The 17,263-nt window shown below is 47.9% G+C and overlaps 1 protein-coding gene across 2 annotated transcripts in view; it reads left to right on the forward strand.

Moving 5' to 3' along the window:
- The window catches only part of EPHX2 (epoxide hydrolase 2), a 69,998-nt gene that overhangs the window by 28,365 nt on the left and 24,370 nt on the right, over positions 1–17,263 (forward strand). Inside the window, exons 4-10 of one of the 2 annotated variants that reach the window (XM_008519301.2) lie at positions 42–232; positions 1,724–1,846; positions 5,037–5,111; positions 7,242–7,337; positions 7,868–7,946; positions 10,180–10,214; positions 15,548–15,574. In XM_008519301.2, the coding sequence (XP_008517523.1) occupies positions 42–232; positions 1,724–1,846; positions 5,037–5,111; positions 7,242–7,337; positions 7,868–7,946; positions 10,180–10,214; positions 15,548–15,574 (626 nt within the window). Of the gene's footprint in view, positions 1–41; positions 233–1,723; positions 1,847–5,036; positions 5,112–7,241; positions 7,338–7,867; positions 8,019–8,285; positions 8,346–10,179; positions 10,215–15,547; positions 15,575–17,263 lie in introns of those variants that run through there. The other variant, XM_070611340.1, reaches the window with a different exon arrangement.

The raw sequence follows: 17,263 nt of genomic DNA on the forward strand, positions 1-17,263 counted from the left end.
AGTTTTGTAGCTGGTCCGTTCACTCATGACTTCTCGCTCAGGATTTACAACCTGCATCCTCACCAACAACTGGCTGGACGACAGCTCCGAAAGAGGCACCCTGGCCCAGCTGTTGTGTGAGCTGAGGCCACACTTTGACTTCCTGATAGAGTCATGTAGGATCAGAATGGCCAAGCCTGAGCCTCAGATCTACAAGTACGTGCTGGACACCTTGAAGGCCAGCCCCAATGAGGTAAGTAGACGCTTCCTTTCAATGGAGAGGAAAATTCTAGATATTGCAATCAAGAAAAATTGAGGAGGAGTGAGCAGGTAGGGGACATCTGGGCCCCGGAAGGACAGTTCTAGGTCCAGTGGCAGGTTCCACTTCTCCCAGGCTAGAACTTCTAAAGGACATTTACCCATCCCTTCTGTCTAGAAAGTTCTACCGGAGGTGTGCATCTGGCCCCTCTCTGTGGCTCTTACAGAACCTTGGTCAAAACGGCTATTGTCAAAAGCTGCTAGACTAGCTGCCTCAGTTTACCTATAAAGAAACATAGACCCTGGGAGACTTTCCCAGGACCAAAGGGCTAGCCAGGGTCATTTCTCCAAAGGGTGAGCAGGAATGGGCTCCACTGTGGTGGGCAGCAGTCTCCTTGTAGGCACCTTGTGCCCCCAAATTTATCTTCATACTGTCTCTAGGTTATCTGTCCTCAAACACTGTTTTCCTTGTGTTCCCCTTCTCTACTCTTCAAAAAGGTGGCTGGACCAAGATTAAATTCCTTTCCCTGACATTTCTGAGCCTTTCTCGTTGGCCCCACTTCACCCACGAGCTGATCAGAGGGAACCCTGGACTCTGTCATTGGGAATCCTTAGCAGGCTCAGGCCCCGAACCCTTCCTTGCTCCTCTTACACTTCGCTTCTGCTCTTCTCAGCCCCTGGATTAAGCACTATAACAGCGCTCTGGACTTCAGTATGCATGTAAATAAATGTCTTTCCATTTATGGCTTTGGGGTGGATGAGTTGCTTAGAAGTCCAGGCCAGCTGAAATCCAAGGTCATAAATAATTGCACCCAAGCTTTCTTCTACAACTGTGAAGATCTTTTTTTCTTTATTTCTTTTAAAATTTAAATCTTTGATCCATTCAGAATTTATTTTGGAGGAAGATGTGAAGGAAGGATCCACTTTTTTCCATGAACAGTTAAAATAATTAAATAATCTTTTTCCTCACCAATTGGACTCGGCACTTTTGTTAGAAACTAAATTGTCGTTTGTATTTGGGTCTGTTCCTTGACTCTCTTCTAATTGTTGGTATGTCTATTTCTTTTCTAGTACCAGACTTTATTTTTTTTTTACCTTTCATAGCTTCATAATTTAATATCTGCCCTTACTACTTTTCCAGACCTTTTTTTGGTCTATTCTTACATGTCAATTTTCCTAGATGAATTTTAATGTCATCTTGATAAGTTTATATCCTTCCTTAATCTTCTTAAAGTTTCAGAATTCAGACTGAAACCAATAGTGAATGTGGGAACATGTATATCTGTCTGTGTATCTGTGTGTGTGCTTATGTAACGAAATGTTTTTAATCCTAAGAGTAAACAGTTATAGGGAAAGAAAAATAATTCTTCATCTCATCATCATAAAATGACCCCTGTTCGCGTTTAAATGTGTTTCTTGTGTTGTCCCTCATGTGTAAGTTTGCTTTGGTCAAAGTGATGCTAGTATCTATGCTATTTGGATTCAGGTGGTTTTCTTGGATGACATCGGGGCTTATCTGAAGCCAGCCCGTGACTTGGGAATGGTCACCATTCTCGTCCGCGACACTGACACAGCCCTCAGAGAGCTGGAGAAAGTGACCGGGATGCAGGTAACTTCACATCTGCGCGGAGTGGATTTCCTGTCACTCATCTGTGTTTAGGCACACAAGAGACGAAACAAGGGAGAGGACCACCCTGTGTTTGGGAGTTCATTGCTCCTGGCATGGTTCCCAGGTGTGGACTTCTTGGGTGGGAATCCATTACCTGGTGTGCAATCGGTATGATGTCCTTGAAGAACTTCTTGTTTCTTTCTCTCCGGTCAGTGAACAGGGAAGCACTGCTCTGAGACCAAGAATCTACACTAGCCAGAGTTGGGGGAACCAAGACAAGAGTGGGGCTTTCAAAGGCACCCCACTTTACTTTTTAGAGTGAATATTGAGAATTTAGCTGCTGGGTCTACCCCAGTCGGGGTAGGGAGCACCATCCTCACCTGGTCCGCCTGTCGTGCTGCTGGCACTCAGATGTGGTTGTTTAGTTCCATCTGTTCACACTCTCTTGGCAACTGCTAGAGGGAGTGTCCTTAAGTAAAACCTATCCCTCACATAGGAGGATGGGACACCTGAATGATGCCCCAGGGGGCTGCCTGGGGATTAGTCTTCTCTGCCAGAGCTAGTGCACTTTTTGAGCTTACCTAAGATCATTGATCCCACTGAGTCCGGGAGCGACAGTGACGCCAGCATTTTTCAGTAATGCAGTGCCTTGCTTGCATCATCGTAATGGGAGAGGAGGGGGGCAGCGGCCTATACACTTGACTGAGTTCACTGGATGTCAAAGGCGTCACAACCATTTTCTCAAAGGGAACTGTTTTCTTTTTTAGCTTCCTAGGTACAGACTGGGTGGCTGAGAGAACAGTCTTGCTAGGAGGCCGGAAGTCCAAATCAAGGTGTCGGCAGGGTTGGTTTCTTCCAAGACCGTTCTGCTTGGCTTGTAGATGCCATCTTCTCGCTGTGTCCTCACATGGTCTGCCCCCTGCATGTGTCCCGATCTCCTCTTCCTATAAGGACACCAGTCAGATTGGATTCTAACTCCAGTGGGCTCACTCTAGTGACCTCATTTAACCTTAATTACCTCTTTAAATACCTTATCTCCCAATACAGTCACATCCTGAGGTCCTGGGGGTTAGGACTTCAACAGATCAATTTGGAGGGGACACAATTTAGCCCCTTTAACAGAAACAATTGACTTTTAATCTTTAACAAATAAATAAAAATGTATATCTAATGACTTCACAACCTTAAAGCATCTTGCCCAAGCTTGATTTGTCCTTCTGTAAGCCTAGAAATCTCATGCAGCAAAGACGGCCCCCAGACTTGGGATCGGAGCATCCATCTGTTTGTTCCACTTACTAGGTTTGTCCCCTTGTCACACCTGAGCTACAGACACCTGTCCTGTAAAATTGGGAAAGTAAGCCGTGTCCCACCTATCTTCTCCTCAGGGGTACGGGGAAGGTATAAGGAAAAATGAAAGTTACTCCTTTTTAACCAGAGGAGATGTGCCTCTTGTTTCTTAGGAAGGCTGTGGGACTCAGTCATGCACAGGCTTTGTAAATTGTACAGACACACGGGAGAGCCATTACAGTAGACAGTCCCACCCTCCCCACTCCTGGAAGCAGTGGGACATCACCTGGTGTGTGACCTAGGAAGCCAGGGATGTATCAGAAGAAGAGCCCCAAGGGACACTGGTCCTTGGTCAATGTCTTAGCACTCTGGCCAGACAAGGCTCATTGTCATCAGGGCACCAAGCTGCCCATCCCTACCATCACACCCTGGGTCCTCTCCAAACGGCACAGAGCTGGCAGGCTCACCTTCTGTTTTCCCTCTGAGGACGCCCGTGCAGACTCTCCCATGTCTAAAAGGGAGGTGCATCTCGTAATTTACTTCCCCCGTTGTGGCGGTCAGGAAACTGGCAAGCTGGGGAGAGCTACTGCTTGCTTACGTCGCACCTTTAAGACTAAAGATGAGAAATCTGGCAGTATCAGTCACTAACATGTCGCTCCTCATGAATACATGCACTTACAGGTGCTCAGCATCCTGTCCTTGGTCATTTCTGTCTCCAGAAAACGGACACCAATAAGTTACAGAAGCTTTCTAAGGATGGGTGCTACGTTTAGGAATTTTCCTATTTACCTACTTGTCGTACAAAGACAGGGTATCTGATCCTCCAGGACTCCAGAGGACAGGACTGGGGCCTGCAGGCAGAAGGCTCTTATCAGCTGAATCGTGTACCCCCCCAGATTCATATGTTGAAACCCAAACCCCCAAGACCTCAGGATGTGCCTGTATTTGGAGATAGGGTAATTAAAATTAAAGAGGTGATTACGGTAAAATGAGGTCATTGTGGTGGGTCCTAATCCAATAGGACTGGTGTGCCTATAAGAAGAGGAGATTAGGACACAGACACACACAGAGGGAAGATCATGTGAGGACACAGGGAGGAGACTGCTGTCTACAAGCCAAGGAGAGAGGCCTCAGGAGGAACCAATCCTGCCAACACTGGTCCTGGACTCCCATCTTCCAGATTGTGAGAAAATAAATTTCTGTTGTTTCAGCCACCGAGTCCGTGGTACATTGTTATGGCAGCTCTAGCAGACTGATAGGAAGGCGCAGAGTTGGATTTTGGCCAGCTTGAAGCAGAAACCCTTCCGCACAGCCCTGCGATGGCGGGATGGCGCTCCGTGAACTTTGCTTTCCTGGCTGTGTCCAGTCTGAGCCTGGGTGACAGCTGAAGAACTGCTGTAGAGAAGAATTACATTAACTGAAGTCCCGGATCTCAGTGTTTTAGAGCAAATGGTGTTTGTTTCTTGCTTGTGTAAAGTTCAGTTGGTGGTGGCCAGGGGCTTTGCCTCACACAGCCGTTCAAGGACCCAGGTTGACGGGGGACCCGCCATCTTCCACCTGTGGTTTCCCAGGTCACACCAGACGCTCAGCTGGAAGATGGGGAAAAAGAGAATGTAGAGAATTGCGTGGGGATTTTAACAGGCCAGGCAGACAGGCCACGCTCTTCTGTCTGCATTCTGCTGGCCAGAACTCAGTCACAGGACTCCACTGGCCTGGAAGGAAGGCGAGGAGGTGAAGTGTAGCTGCGTGCCGGAGCAGAGAGGGAGAGGGTCGGTCGGTCTGCGTGGGACTCAGGAGGCTGTGGCGCGGGTGATGGGGCAGCGCTGTGGAGCTGTGGAAGCGCCCCGAGGGCTTCACGGAAGGAGCCGCACTGCCCCTCTCACTGTACCTCTCTTACTTTCAGCTTCTCAAAACTGCAGCCCCGCTGCCCACCCCCTGCAGTCCAAATGACGTGAGCCACGGGTACGTGCCCATAAAGGTAAGTGAGCACTCTCTCGGTCAGCTGAGTCCCCTCCGCCAGGTCACCTAAATGACTTGCAGAGACGTTTGATGAATATTAAGGGTAGTTGAACATCCATCATTTATAGGGAAGTAGTATTTCTCACAAATATCATTCCTCAAAAACTGATAGAAGATGTGGATCGTGCCTCAGTGTATGCAAGGCAATGTGACCAATGTATCAGACCCCCACAAAAAAGCAGGCCACGTGGGGCCTTGGGTAGCCCGGGTTCTGAAGTTGTGTCCGCCTGGCCTGTATTCGGGGAGAACATTATCTCATCCAATGTGTATCCATCAAGCACTTCTTTTGTGTCAGGCACAGGCCTGGTACACAGGCTGCAGTGAGGAACCAGACAGACCTGTCCTCAGGGAACCCACAGCAAAGATAAAGAGAAGGAAATAGTCATTAGAAGGCCCAGAGATCAGGGCTATGGCAAGGCCAAGGCCACGTGCGGAGGAGCCCCAACTCCTGCCCTATAGTCTTGTGTCCAGCCCCTTGGAGAGGGTTATTCTCATAGTCCTCTGATGCTTGCATATCCAGCCAGTTTCAGTAGATTTTCATGGGACCTTGAAGGAGGGTGATGAGAGCTGCTTTACCACCCTCTCTGCCCTGACCCCAAATTAAAGAGCTGGGGCAGCGACCTCTGGGGAGCCCCAGCTGAGCCCATGCTCAGGTGCTGTTCCAGCCATCTGGGTAAGAGCGCCTTCCCATTTTCTGGCCTCATGGTGATTCTATTAACGTATCGTTTAAAGACTGGGAAGGTACCTGTGTTTGCTGAGCTACTCCGCTGAGTCAAATACGAAGCCGCAGGAGCGAGCCTTTTAGTTGGGGTCCATTCGGGCCAGAGGTGGGTTAGGATCATTGGGTTGGACATCAGCACTATGACAGTTTTCGGTATAAAGGAGTATAGAATTTAAAGTGAAATTCCCTCTGTTTGCCAAGTACTGAAGGGAAGATTGTGGAACATATTCTGATAAAAAGATTGTAGTTCCTGAAAGCATTTGTGAAATGTCAGCCTAATGTTTTCATGAGCAAAATGGCTCTTTGGGAATCGTGAATGGAGCTTCCAGTCTCTGAACACCAGCTTGGAGTAGTCTGAGATGTGGCTGAATAGAATTGTTCCAAGTGAATTTCTATAACGTGACCCTTATTTTTCTCATTCATTTCCATTAGAAAGTTGAAGATATGTACTTTTGGGAAAAATAGGGCACTTTGACTATGTGTTGTGTTAGTTCGTTTGCTTACCCTGCCAATGTAATGGTCAGGCTCAGTGCTATAACAAACAGGCCCAACTTCCCGTGGCTTAACAGCACGTATGTCTCTTGCGTGCAGCCCAGTCCAGTGGGTTAGGAGCGGGCTCTCTCCACACAGACATTCAAGCGCCCAGAGCCTCTCTCTACTGGCTCCACCCTCCTCAGGGCCCAATCCATTCAGGGTCAGATAGGAAAGGAGGGAGGACCAAGTACTGGGGGTTTCTGTGGGCCCCAATGTAGCACAGGTTTCTTCTGCTCAAGTGCCATTGGCCAGAGCTCAGTCACCTGGCCACACCCACTGCAAGGAAGTGAGGGGAGGTCTGGAAAACGCCAGCCTGTGCCAGGGAGAAGAGAAGAATGCAGGTTCTGAGCCCCAGCAGTCTCTGCCACACCCCTGTAGCCCAGAAAGGACCAGAAGTGTAGCAAACCTTGGAGAAAAATTCCTATTCAAGAGAAACAGCTTTTAATGAAATAATCATGGTATTCTGCATGTTAACTTGAATCTTATGCTCTGCGCACAATCAGACACCAGTTTAAAATATTGAAAACATGTCAGATAGCACCAGAAGCTCTGACAGTATGAGGGTCTTTTAGGGAGGAAGGCAGAATTATTCTGTTGGGGGTTTTTTCCAACGTCGTCATCTTCTCTTTAGGCTTCTCGTGTTCCGGTGAGAGCTGTCTGTTTTTATTGCACAGTCTGGCTGGTTGTCTCTTCTCAGACATCTTCTAGCGCTGAGACAGCTGGGTCGGGTGAGATCTGGCAGTAAAATGAGATGGCCCTGAGCCATCTGCAGAGAGACGCCTGGCCACCCAGCCGGGTGCTGTGGTCACTTCCCGCTCACTCTCTCTCCCACAGCCTGGAGTGCGTCTGCACTTCGTGGAGCTGGGCTGCGGCCCCGCCGTGTGCCTGTGCCATGGCTTTCCTGAGAGCTGGTTCTCTTGGAGGTACCAGGTAAGGGAAACTGGGGGAAAGTACACCCCTCGGGGAGGGGCGGGGAAAGACTAGATGGTGTGCCCCAGGCTGGGATGTCATTAAGAAGCTCAAACCTTACAGTGGAGCATCATCTCCAAGGTATGCCCATGATCCCTCGGAAATTTTGGGGCCAGAGATACCTCAGGACCTCAGAGCTGTGCTAGCCCATATGCCACCTTTGCAGATTAGAAAAAGTCAGACTTCTTGAAGACACTCTCCGCTACCTGCTGGGAAATCCTTAATGAATTATAGAAATCTGCAAGGTCTTTGCTAGGAAAAGTGCTCTCTTGGGTGTGGCGTTAGATGCAGTGCACAAACCCCACCACTGTTATTGGCAGCCCTATCCAGGTATGGTTGTTCCAGCCCAATGTCGAGGATACCAGATGGTGCCATGTGGCAGTTTGGATTGAACCATTTACAAGAACAGAGGGGTAGAAGGAGCAAAGAGGGAGTGTCAGCAAAAGACAGATGAGACACACTGGAGTGTGCCTGAATTGTTTGCTTTCCAGATCCCTGCTCTGGCCCAGGCAGGTTTCCGGGTACTGGCTGTGGACATGAAAGGCTATGGAGAGTCGTCTGCTCCTCCTGGTGGGTTAGCTCTCTTGTCATGCCTTCTGACTGTCTGAGCTCTCCAACTGCACGGTCTTCCCCTGGTCCCAGGTCAGAGCAGGCAACCGCAAGGGGGTCTGGCTTCATCCTTTTCCTTTCCTGCAGTGTCCTGTGTTTATGCGCTTTGGCCCCCAGATGTTTCTGTTCCCCGTACTCTGAATGAATATAAGAAACCCAATGGCCTGTGTCCTAAGGGAGTCTCCTGCTGGTCGGGGGGGGGATGTGGGATGTACCATCCATCTCCAGAACTTTTTCATCTTCCCAAACTGAAACTCTGTACCCATTAAACAACAACTCTCCATTCCCCTCCTCCCTCAGCCCCAGGCAGCCACCATTCTAGTTTCTGTCTCTGTGAATTTCACTCCTCCAGCACCTCATGTAAGTGTGTCATATGGTATTTGTCCTTTTGTGACTTATTTGTGGCTTATTTCACTTAGCGCAAGGTCTTCAAGCTTCTTCCATCTTGTAACGTGTCAGAATTCCTTTCCTTTTTAGGGGTGAATAATATTCTGTTGTATGTATAGACTGCATTATTTATGCATTCATCCATCGGTGGGCACTTGGGTTGCCTCTGCTTTTTGGCTAATGTGAATAATGCTGCTGTGAACATGAGTGTACAAATATCTGTTTGAGTCCCTCCTTTCAATTCTTTGGGGTCTGTACCCAGACCTGGAATTGCTGGATCGTGTGGTAGTTTGACAGCCGGATTCTTAACCCAACATCTATGCATCCCAGTGGGAGTCTATCTAAGGATATGTGTTGGGGGCCAAACATCCAGGAAAGGCATCTAAGAGGTTTTTTTAAATGTAATTATTAAAATGTTTATTTTTGTTCGTCTATAATGCAATCTTCCCTGAATCCCCTAGGCATAACTTAGTAATACAGTTCATCATTCAAACTAGAGCACTATTGAAAGGAAAAGAGACACTGTTAATAGGAACACACATAAGCTGAAACTATCCTGACCAAATTGGAACTCATGGTCATGTCCTAAATACAACTTTGTTTTAGTTTTTTTTTTAGAAAAACGTATTTTACATGTTAACTATTGTTGAAAGGTTATACATAACTTGAATGCTAAAGCCAAACATAATGATTTGGAATACATACACATGTATTTCAGGTCATTTGTGTATAAATTTCATATCATCTGGCAATAGATTTTAGGTAACAATTAATTTTCCCTTAAAATTTTGAAGGCTTTTCCCGCTGTTTTCTGGCTTCATGTGCTGTGGTTGAGAAGGCCCCTGCTGTTCTGATCCACAAGCCTTTCTATGTGTCTGTTTGGGTTTTTTTCTTTATGCTTGACACTTTTAGGATCCTTTCTTTATCTGTTGTGTTTTCAGATTTTATAATACTGTGCTCTGATATGGGTCTTTTTTATCTACTTTGTTGAGTACATTTATCTATCTTGGAAATTTTCTGGAATTATTTCTTTGGTAATTTTTTCTTCTGTTTCCTCTCGTCATTTTTTTTTCTTTTTTCTTTCTGGAATTGCTGTTATTGTTAAAATGTCCATACTACCCAAAGCAATCTACAGATTCAATATAACCCCTATCCAAATCCCAAAGACATTTTTTACAGAAATAGGAAAAACAATTTTACGATTCATATGGATCCACAAAAGAGCACAAATAGTCAAATCAGTCTTGAGAAAGAATAAAGCTGGAGGACTCACACTTCTTGATTTCAAAATATATTACAAAACTGCAGTAATCAAAACAGTATGGTACTGGCATAAAGACAGACATATAGACCATGGAGTAGAATCGAGAGCCCAGAAATAAATCCACACGTATACGGTCAACTGAGGCTCGACAAGCGTGCCAAGAACATACAATAGGGAAAGGATAGTTTCTGCAACAAATAGCGCTAGGAAAACTGGATGTTCACATGCAAAAGAATGAAATTGGACCCTTATCTTACACCGTACACCAAAAGCAACTCAAAATGGATTGCAGACTTAAATGTAAGACCTGAAACTAAAACTCCTAGAAGGAAACATGGGGGAGAAGCTTCATGACGTCAGTCTGGGCGATGATTTCACGGATGTGACATCAAAAGCACAGGCAACGAAAACAAAAATAAACAAGTGGACTACATCAATCTAAGAATTTAATAAGATTTCTTTTCTGACAAAGGGGCGCTTGTAGTTTGTTGGGATACTTTTAATCTTGTGAATTAAGTGTGCTTCTTTTATTTTTAATCACAGAAATAGAAGAATATTCCATGGAAGTGTTATGTAAGGTAAGAAGGCTCTTTGGTAACATCTGTAACCTCTGTTCCATCCTGGTGTTCTCAGTGATAGAAGCCAGAAGTGAGGTGTCCACTGAAATCCTAGGAAAGCAACATTTCACAGCATCTGAGTAAATTCTTACTGAAAGTTGGGGTGATTTTTCAAAATGATAGTATGTCAAGTGCTGTTCTAAGTATTTGACGGAAGAGGAAACTGAGTTCCAAGGAGGTGGAGGTATTGCCTGAGGTCGACAGCTGGTGAGCCAGCTGTGAACTCTGCAGTAGTCCCATGCCCGTCCTCTCAGCTCCTCCGTATTGCCTCTCCATCCTGGGCATTTTAAAAGTCACTTTATTTTTGTGAAGCTGTTGGTGGCCAGACCTAGGGAGTTAGTGTGTGGATTGGTGGCTGTAATGGCGCTCCTACTGTAAGACAGGCATGAACACCACCGTCGGGGAGAGGGACTCTCATCTCAGAGCTTGCAGGGGGAGGCGGAGGCCGAGGCGAGGAGACTGTGACGCAGACCTCCGTCAGCCCTGGAGCAAAAGCACAGGCTGTGGAGGGGGCGAGGGGAAGAAACGGCCTCCTGGGCGGCCAGGAGACTGGCGATGCCACTGATCACACTAAAGTTACAAAAAGCCTCCATCTTGGAGTCACGCAGTCTGGAGCTCCGGCATCCGGCCCCACATGCAGGGTTTGGCGTCTCATGTGGAGAACGTGGGAAAAGCTGAGTCTCCAGCTCGGGTGGTCCTGCCTTCCTCAGTTCCCCAGGCTTTGCCTTTTCTGCTCTGCCACTTCTGGTCTTGCTCATATCTCCCCCAAAATCCTGCCAGGATCTCACCAGCCTGTATTATCTTTAAAAGTAGGTTTACAGAAAACTGAATGAAGATCCTTAATACTGCTTACCCTCAAGTGCCCACAAAAACTTCTTTTTTCAATGACATCCCTACAAATGTATTGAAAATCCTTTTTCTCAACCACAACTCCCGAAATTTGTGCCAGTTCATCAAACGACTGTTATTTGCTTTAGAATTGGGTACCTCTAAGGGACCATAGCCCTGTACTCTGTGTGTCTGTCATCTTGGGATTCCCAGTTGGGAATGTTGGAGTGCAGCATGGCAATGATGGCGTCTTCTAAAGTCACTAATACCGGGAGGCTTGTCTCCACCCGGTTGTCCCTTTCACTGTGTGTGGCCTCGGGCGAGTGAGTCCGTTAACCTTCCCAGGCCATGCTGTCAGGTGTAAAGTACAGTGAGTGGATGGGCTCCGTGTCCTCCAAGGCTCCTTCAGACCTGAGTGTGCTGCTCAGTTGGTGGGATGTGGAAATAACGCTGAACTAGTTTCCGGCCACACTGTGGTTAATTGGAAAGTGGAAAGAAGTGGCTGCAGGCAGTCCAGCAGGGATGTTTCGTCTGTGGTGTGCAGACCCTCAGGGTCCATGAGCCCCTGGTGATGGATGCAGAATTTGAAGCAGAGGTAGCCCTGTGCATTTTCCTGGTGGAGGGCCCGTGGTTTCCATCAGATCCTTGGATGTCTGAGGAGACAGAGGAACCATTACAGTTTGGGGAAGGAGTGGGAGATATTACAACATACTCTGTCCTCTTCTTCTCCCTCTCTCTTTTTAAATTGAAGTTCCCTAAGCTTTGCCGTTCCCTGATTGTTGCTGCACCCCCAGCAATTAAACAGTGTCTGGCCCGCAGTCGGCTCTGAGTGAATGCTAGTTGGGAGGATCGATGTTAGAAGTGGGGAGCTTATTGGGTTGCGTGTGGTGGTGGAGGTGCTTGGGAGGGAAGGCATGGACTTTCAGGGGCTTCTTCCCACAGGATGAGGCAGCTGTGACGTGCCCAGGTGTAATTCCACACCTCCTGTCTGGCCGGACGCCAAAGCGCACCTGGCGAGTTTTCCAATAGTTGGTTACGTGGGTAGGCCCCTGAGACAGTCTGTGGGTCCAGGCCCTTCTTTCTGGAAACTGTTTCTGCAGAACCAGGGATCTTTTGGGGAATTGTGAGAATGAGGCTATTTCTTGTTAGAAATGCAGTGGCCCTAGGAGCTGTACCAGATTCTGGCTGCCCTGGAATTACTGACTGATTCCACTTTGACCTCTACGTGGCATCTGGAAGTTGCTGAAAAGCAGAACTCGAGGCTTTTAAGTTGCTTCCACGGCAGAGATGAGGGCTCAGCAAACAGCAGTAGGTGCTCAGGCGGGGCTGAGGAGCCAGAATGAGAACCCCGAAGTTAAAGGAATAAAAAGAAGAAGGTGACGAGATGCCATGAAGAAAACTTTAGTGCTGGGGTGGTTTTGGACAACAGCGTCAGTTGGGTGCCCTAGAGGGAGAATGCGAAAGGGGTTGAGGCATTCATTTCATTTCCCACATTCCTCCTCCATTGCTTCTCTTGCTGCAGGGTCTCAGGTCACTGCGGTTGCTGTAGCTGTATGCAATTCTGCACCCTACAGCCCTTAGAGACCAGAGCCTCCAGGACTCTCTCTTCTATGGGACAGTCTGTGGGTTCTCAGGTCCTCTTCGAGAACGTGTGCACGCTGCCCCTTTACTAGGCACACTATCAGGTTTCTGGAAACCTTCAGCTAAATTCCTCTTTAGTGCATGTATTAGTCAGCTCAGGCCGCCATAACAAAATACCACAGACAGGTGGCTTAAACAAGAGAAATGTATTTTCTCACAGTTCTGGGGGCTGGAAGTCCAGGATCAGGGGGGGCCAGCATGGCGGGGATCTGGTGAGAGCCCTCTTTCTGGCCTGCAGACCACCGCCTTCTCGCTGTGTGATCACTGTGGGGAGAGAGCTCTGCTGTCTCTCCTTAGAGGAACATTAATCCTATAGGATTGGGATCCTGATCACACTAGGCATTAGGGCTTCAGCACCTGAATGTTGAGGGCACATAAACACTCAGTCCCTGACAGAGGGCCCGCATGAAACATCCAATAATTGCTCTCCCCTCTTTGGGGGGAAGGTGAAAATACAAACAAATGAAGTAATTACACCAATACTTTGTGCCTCCATTTTAAAAAAATAACCAAATTTAGGGGCTGGCCCTGTGGCCGAGTGGTTAAGTTCACGCGCTCCGCTGCAGGCAGTGCAGTGTTTCGTTGGTTCGAATCCTGGGCACAGACATGGCACTGCTCATCAAACCACGCTGAGGCAGCGTCCCACATGCCACAACTAGAAGGACCCACAATGGAGAATATACAACTATGTACCGGGGGGCTTTGGGGAGAAAAAGGAAAAAAATAAAATCTTAAAAACAAAAGAAATTATCAGACTATGTTGAACATGACATTAAATTTACAAAAAAATTAAAAATAACCAAATTTAACTGATGGAACCTGTCATCCGTGCTTTCCTTTTCATGCTCTGTTGGGGGCACTGAGGGGCTTGCCCTCCGCTCCCCGCCAGGTGAGGCTGTCATCGTGACCCTGGCTTTTCAGGGCTGGCGGGGGTGGGGGTAGCGAAAGGAGTCAGAACAACACCCCTTCCTTTTGAAGCAGTCACTGGTTGTAGACAGAACTCTGTGTCTTCCCCATTCCCGGTGAAAGGGGTTTCATATTGGTAGGTTCCCCCAGCGGCTGACTGAGACGAGGGTGGCGGATCTCTGAACACTTGTTAATGCTCTTGGGGCAGAGAATGCGAGGGCTGTGGGAAAGCCCCTTGTCTTGTCCCTGTCTCTGTTGTCCTGAAATTTCCACCTCCTTGCTTCATCTAGAAGAACTAAAAAATAGGTTCTGCCCAGAGGAGGAAAAATATCGCCTTTCATTTTGGAACCACCTGGAACGGTAGACGACGGAAATATACTCGCATATGTTTTCTAAGTCTCCAGACTCTTGCCAGTGCAGGCTCTGCAGCCCCCAACGAGGGCGTTTATCTGGAGAATCCAGAACAAGCTGAGATTACTTCTCAGAGGGTAGGAAGAGGGGAGGACTCATGGGGCTACAAACTATTTAAAATAAAGCTGTTGGTCTCCGTACTAAAAAAGGATGGCTTTGAATGTTTTGATTTTGAATTTTTGAAATCAGATAGACCTGGAGTCAGTGCCAGTTCTGTCACTACTCTAGCCGCGTGGTCCTGGCTTCATGAGTTAATCTGTGTGAGCCTCAGTTTCCCCATCTGTAGAGTGGCGGCATCGGTCCCTCCGTGCAGCCGTGTGAGGGCAGGGAAGGGCTGCGTGTGAGGCGCCCTGTACAGCACCTCTTGCCCAGCAGGGGCTCCTTCAATGCAGCCCTACAGACTTTTCTGTTATAACAGCAGAGGCCCCTCCGTTGGCTCAGGTAAATGGGCGATGGTGTTGACAAGTCAGACGGGAGTCTTGTAGGAGGAGTGGGGCTGGGAAACAGGAAGGTCAGTGTGGCTTTCTGCAGGGGCTGAATGGCTGTCAGGTCTCTGACTCGTTCCCTCCCACGTCTGCCCTGTCCTCCCCTCCACCCCGTCCCTGGCAGGATTATCCTGCTTGTGCAATTGGCGCATGCCCAGGACAACGCCCCAGCCCTGAATCTGGATGACTCTTCATCGCCAACCCCAAACCTCCGAATGTGACTGTATTTGGAGATACTTCTCACACATCTCAGACACCTTTTCAGGCTCCATGGTTGCTGGCCCATGTGGCCAGGTCTCTGCGTGTGTTGGGGCATGAGGGGCAGGAGCTTACCATCCTGGGGCAAGGCAAGCAGCCAGACCTCTCCATAACAGTTTTCTTCCCCTTTCTCCCTCCAGGGAAGAAGCTGTGACTTCTGTCCTACAATGAATTGGGCCCTGTTAGGGATGTGTACTGACATACCCTGAATAATCACTCTGCACGTTTGGGGCCTGCCTGGTTACTGTGTGGATGCTGGAAAGGGAAGGAAGATAACTCAAAAGCCCGTGAAACAGCAGAACGTTGTGTTGGTCTGCTCAGGCTGCCATAACACAGTACCATAGACTAAGTGGCTTAAACAACAGGAATTTGCTCTGTCACCATTCTGGAGGCTGGAAGTCCAAGATCAGGGTGTCAGCGTGGGTTCCTCTGAGGCTTGTAGACTGCTGTCTTCTCCCTGTTTCTTCACATGGTCTTTCCTCCGTACCTATCGTATCTGTGTCCAGATCTTCTGTTCTTATAGGGACGCCAATCAGATTAGATTAGGCTCTCCCCTTATGACCTCATTTTAACCTAATCCCCTCTGTAATGACCCCATATCCAAATACAGTCACATTTAGAGGTACTGGGGCGTTAGGGCTTCAACATAGGAATTTTGGGGAGACACACTTCAGCCCATGACAAAGGCAGACACAGTCATTCTAATCTTGAAGTAGCTGAGGCGGGTAAATACAGTTTCTGATTTTTTAATATTTTCTTTCTTAGGACATGGTAACCTTCCTGGATAAGTTGGTAAGTAATTATTTTGAACTGATTTCTTTGGAGAATTCTGTTTGGGCTTGGGCCCTTAAAGAAAAGGTGTAACCTTTGAAGGTGTCAGCTGTTAGAGCCCTCGAGGGGGTGGCGAGGGCAGGGACACTCTGGGGCAGTGGGAGGCGGGGTGGTTGGTTGGGAGGAATTGCAGAGACAGAGACAGCAAGGTGTTTGGAGAAGAGCGTAGAGGTGAGTTCTTTTTTTTTCTCCCATGGAGAAAAAAAGCATCTTCCCGGGAATAGGATACTTCTGTTGGCTTTGAGCAAAGGTGAAGAGCCTTGAATCAAGAAATTTAGAAAACATCCTATAGGCTAATATTTCACAACTTTTAAAGCTTCCATCCCTTTTTTAATATCTAAATTTGAATGCCTTCGTTAACGTTGTTTGGAATGTCAAACTCTAAACAGATCAACAGCTGTGATCCGAGAACGTGCTTTTGCAGAGCCCACATGCAATTCCTGAGGCTGTGGTTTGCTAACAGCCTCCTCCCATCCTCAGTTAGGTCACGGTGGCAGAATGAAAATCCTGCAGCATGGCTGAGGGCAAAAAGGGCTAAACCAGGACGGTGACAGTGGAGGGGGAGCTAAGAGAACCTCAATGCAGTGAGATTTATCACCTGTTAATTGGATGTGAGAGTCGAGAGAAGAATCCAAGATGACTGAGGAATTCCAGTTCAACAGCAAAGTATGGTGCCAGACACTGTAGGAAATGAGGCGAAGATGTCGTGGTCCCTGCCCTCTGCAGACCCTCAGTCCCACGGAATTGGTTTTGGAATTTTTGAGTATGGTGGGGCATCTAAGAGGACTTGGCCTGGTGTGGTCCGCTCAGTCCTACTCTGTAATGACCTTCTATCTAGAAGGTTTCCAGCTGGCTCAGAATGTCTCTTATTCTGATTGCTAAAAGAGAGTCTCTGTTGTTGCTGGCCAGCTGGGTTAGGTGTCCTTCCCTGGTCATTATTGGGACACTTAGGAAGGAAGCTGGGCCAACTGCAGATGAGGTGGTCATCCACCACCTGGAGGTGGTAGTTGAAGCTATTGGAGTAGATGAGTTCCCCAACAGACCTGAGAGCTGAGCAGTGAATACTCCCATGTAAGAGGCCAACTGCAGATGAGGTGGTCATCCACCACCTGGAGGTGGTAGTTGAAGCTATTGGAGTAGATGAGTTCCCCAACAGGCCTGAGAGCTGAGCAGTGAATACTCCCATGTAAGAGGTAGAGGCGGGAGTGGACTCAGTGAAGTAAGAAGAGAGTCTGGAAAGCGCAGCGTCACAGGAGCCTGGGGAAGAAATGTCTGATGCTGCAAAACAGTCAGAAGGGTGAGAACCGAAAGGAAAAAAACTATTACTAGTGGTTAATAGACTTTAAGAGTGAAGTTTCAGTGGACTCAGGGGTAGCAGAGAAGAAGCCAGGCTGCAGAGACTTAAGAAGGTTGTTAGGGAGGCAGCAGGTGTAGACCATAGTGAGAATTTTGACAACACAGAGGAGACAGAGGTACGGCAGGGAGCTGAGTCAAGGAACTGCCTCTCAAGATGGAGATGAGGCTGGGGAGGGTCTGAAAGGCCCTGATATGGCTGAACAAGGCCAGCAGGGTGGGTAGAGGAGAGAGCCCGATTTCAGGCTTGGGAGACCAGGATTTTAATTGTGGCTCCACCACTTACCATCCACGCAG

This window comes from Equus przewalskii, chromosome 2 (genome assembly GCF_037783145.1).
Source record: "Equus przewalskii isolate Varuska chromosome 2, EquPr2, whole genome shotgun sequence".
Taxonomy (NCBI): Eukaryota; Metazoa; Chordata; class Mammalia; order Perissodactyla; family Equidae; genus Equus; species Equus przewalskii.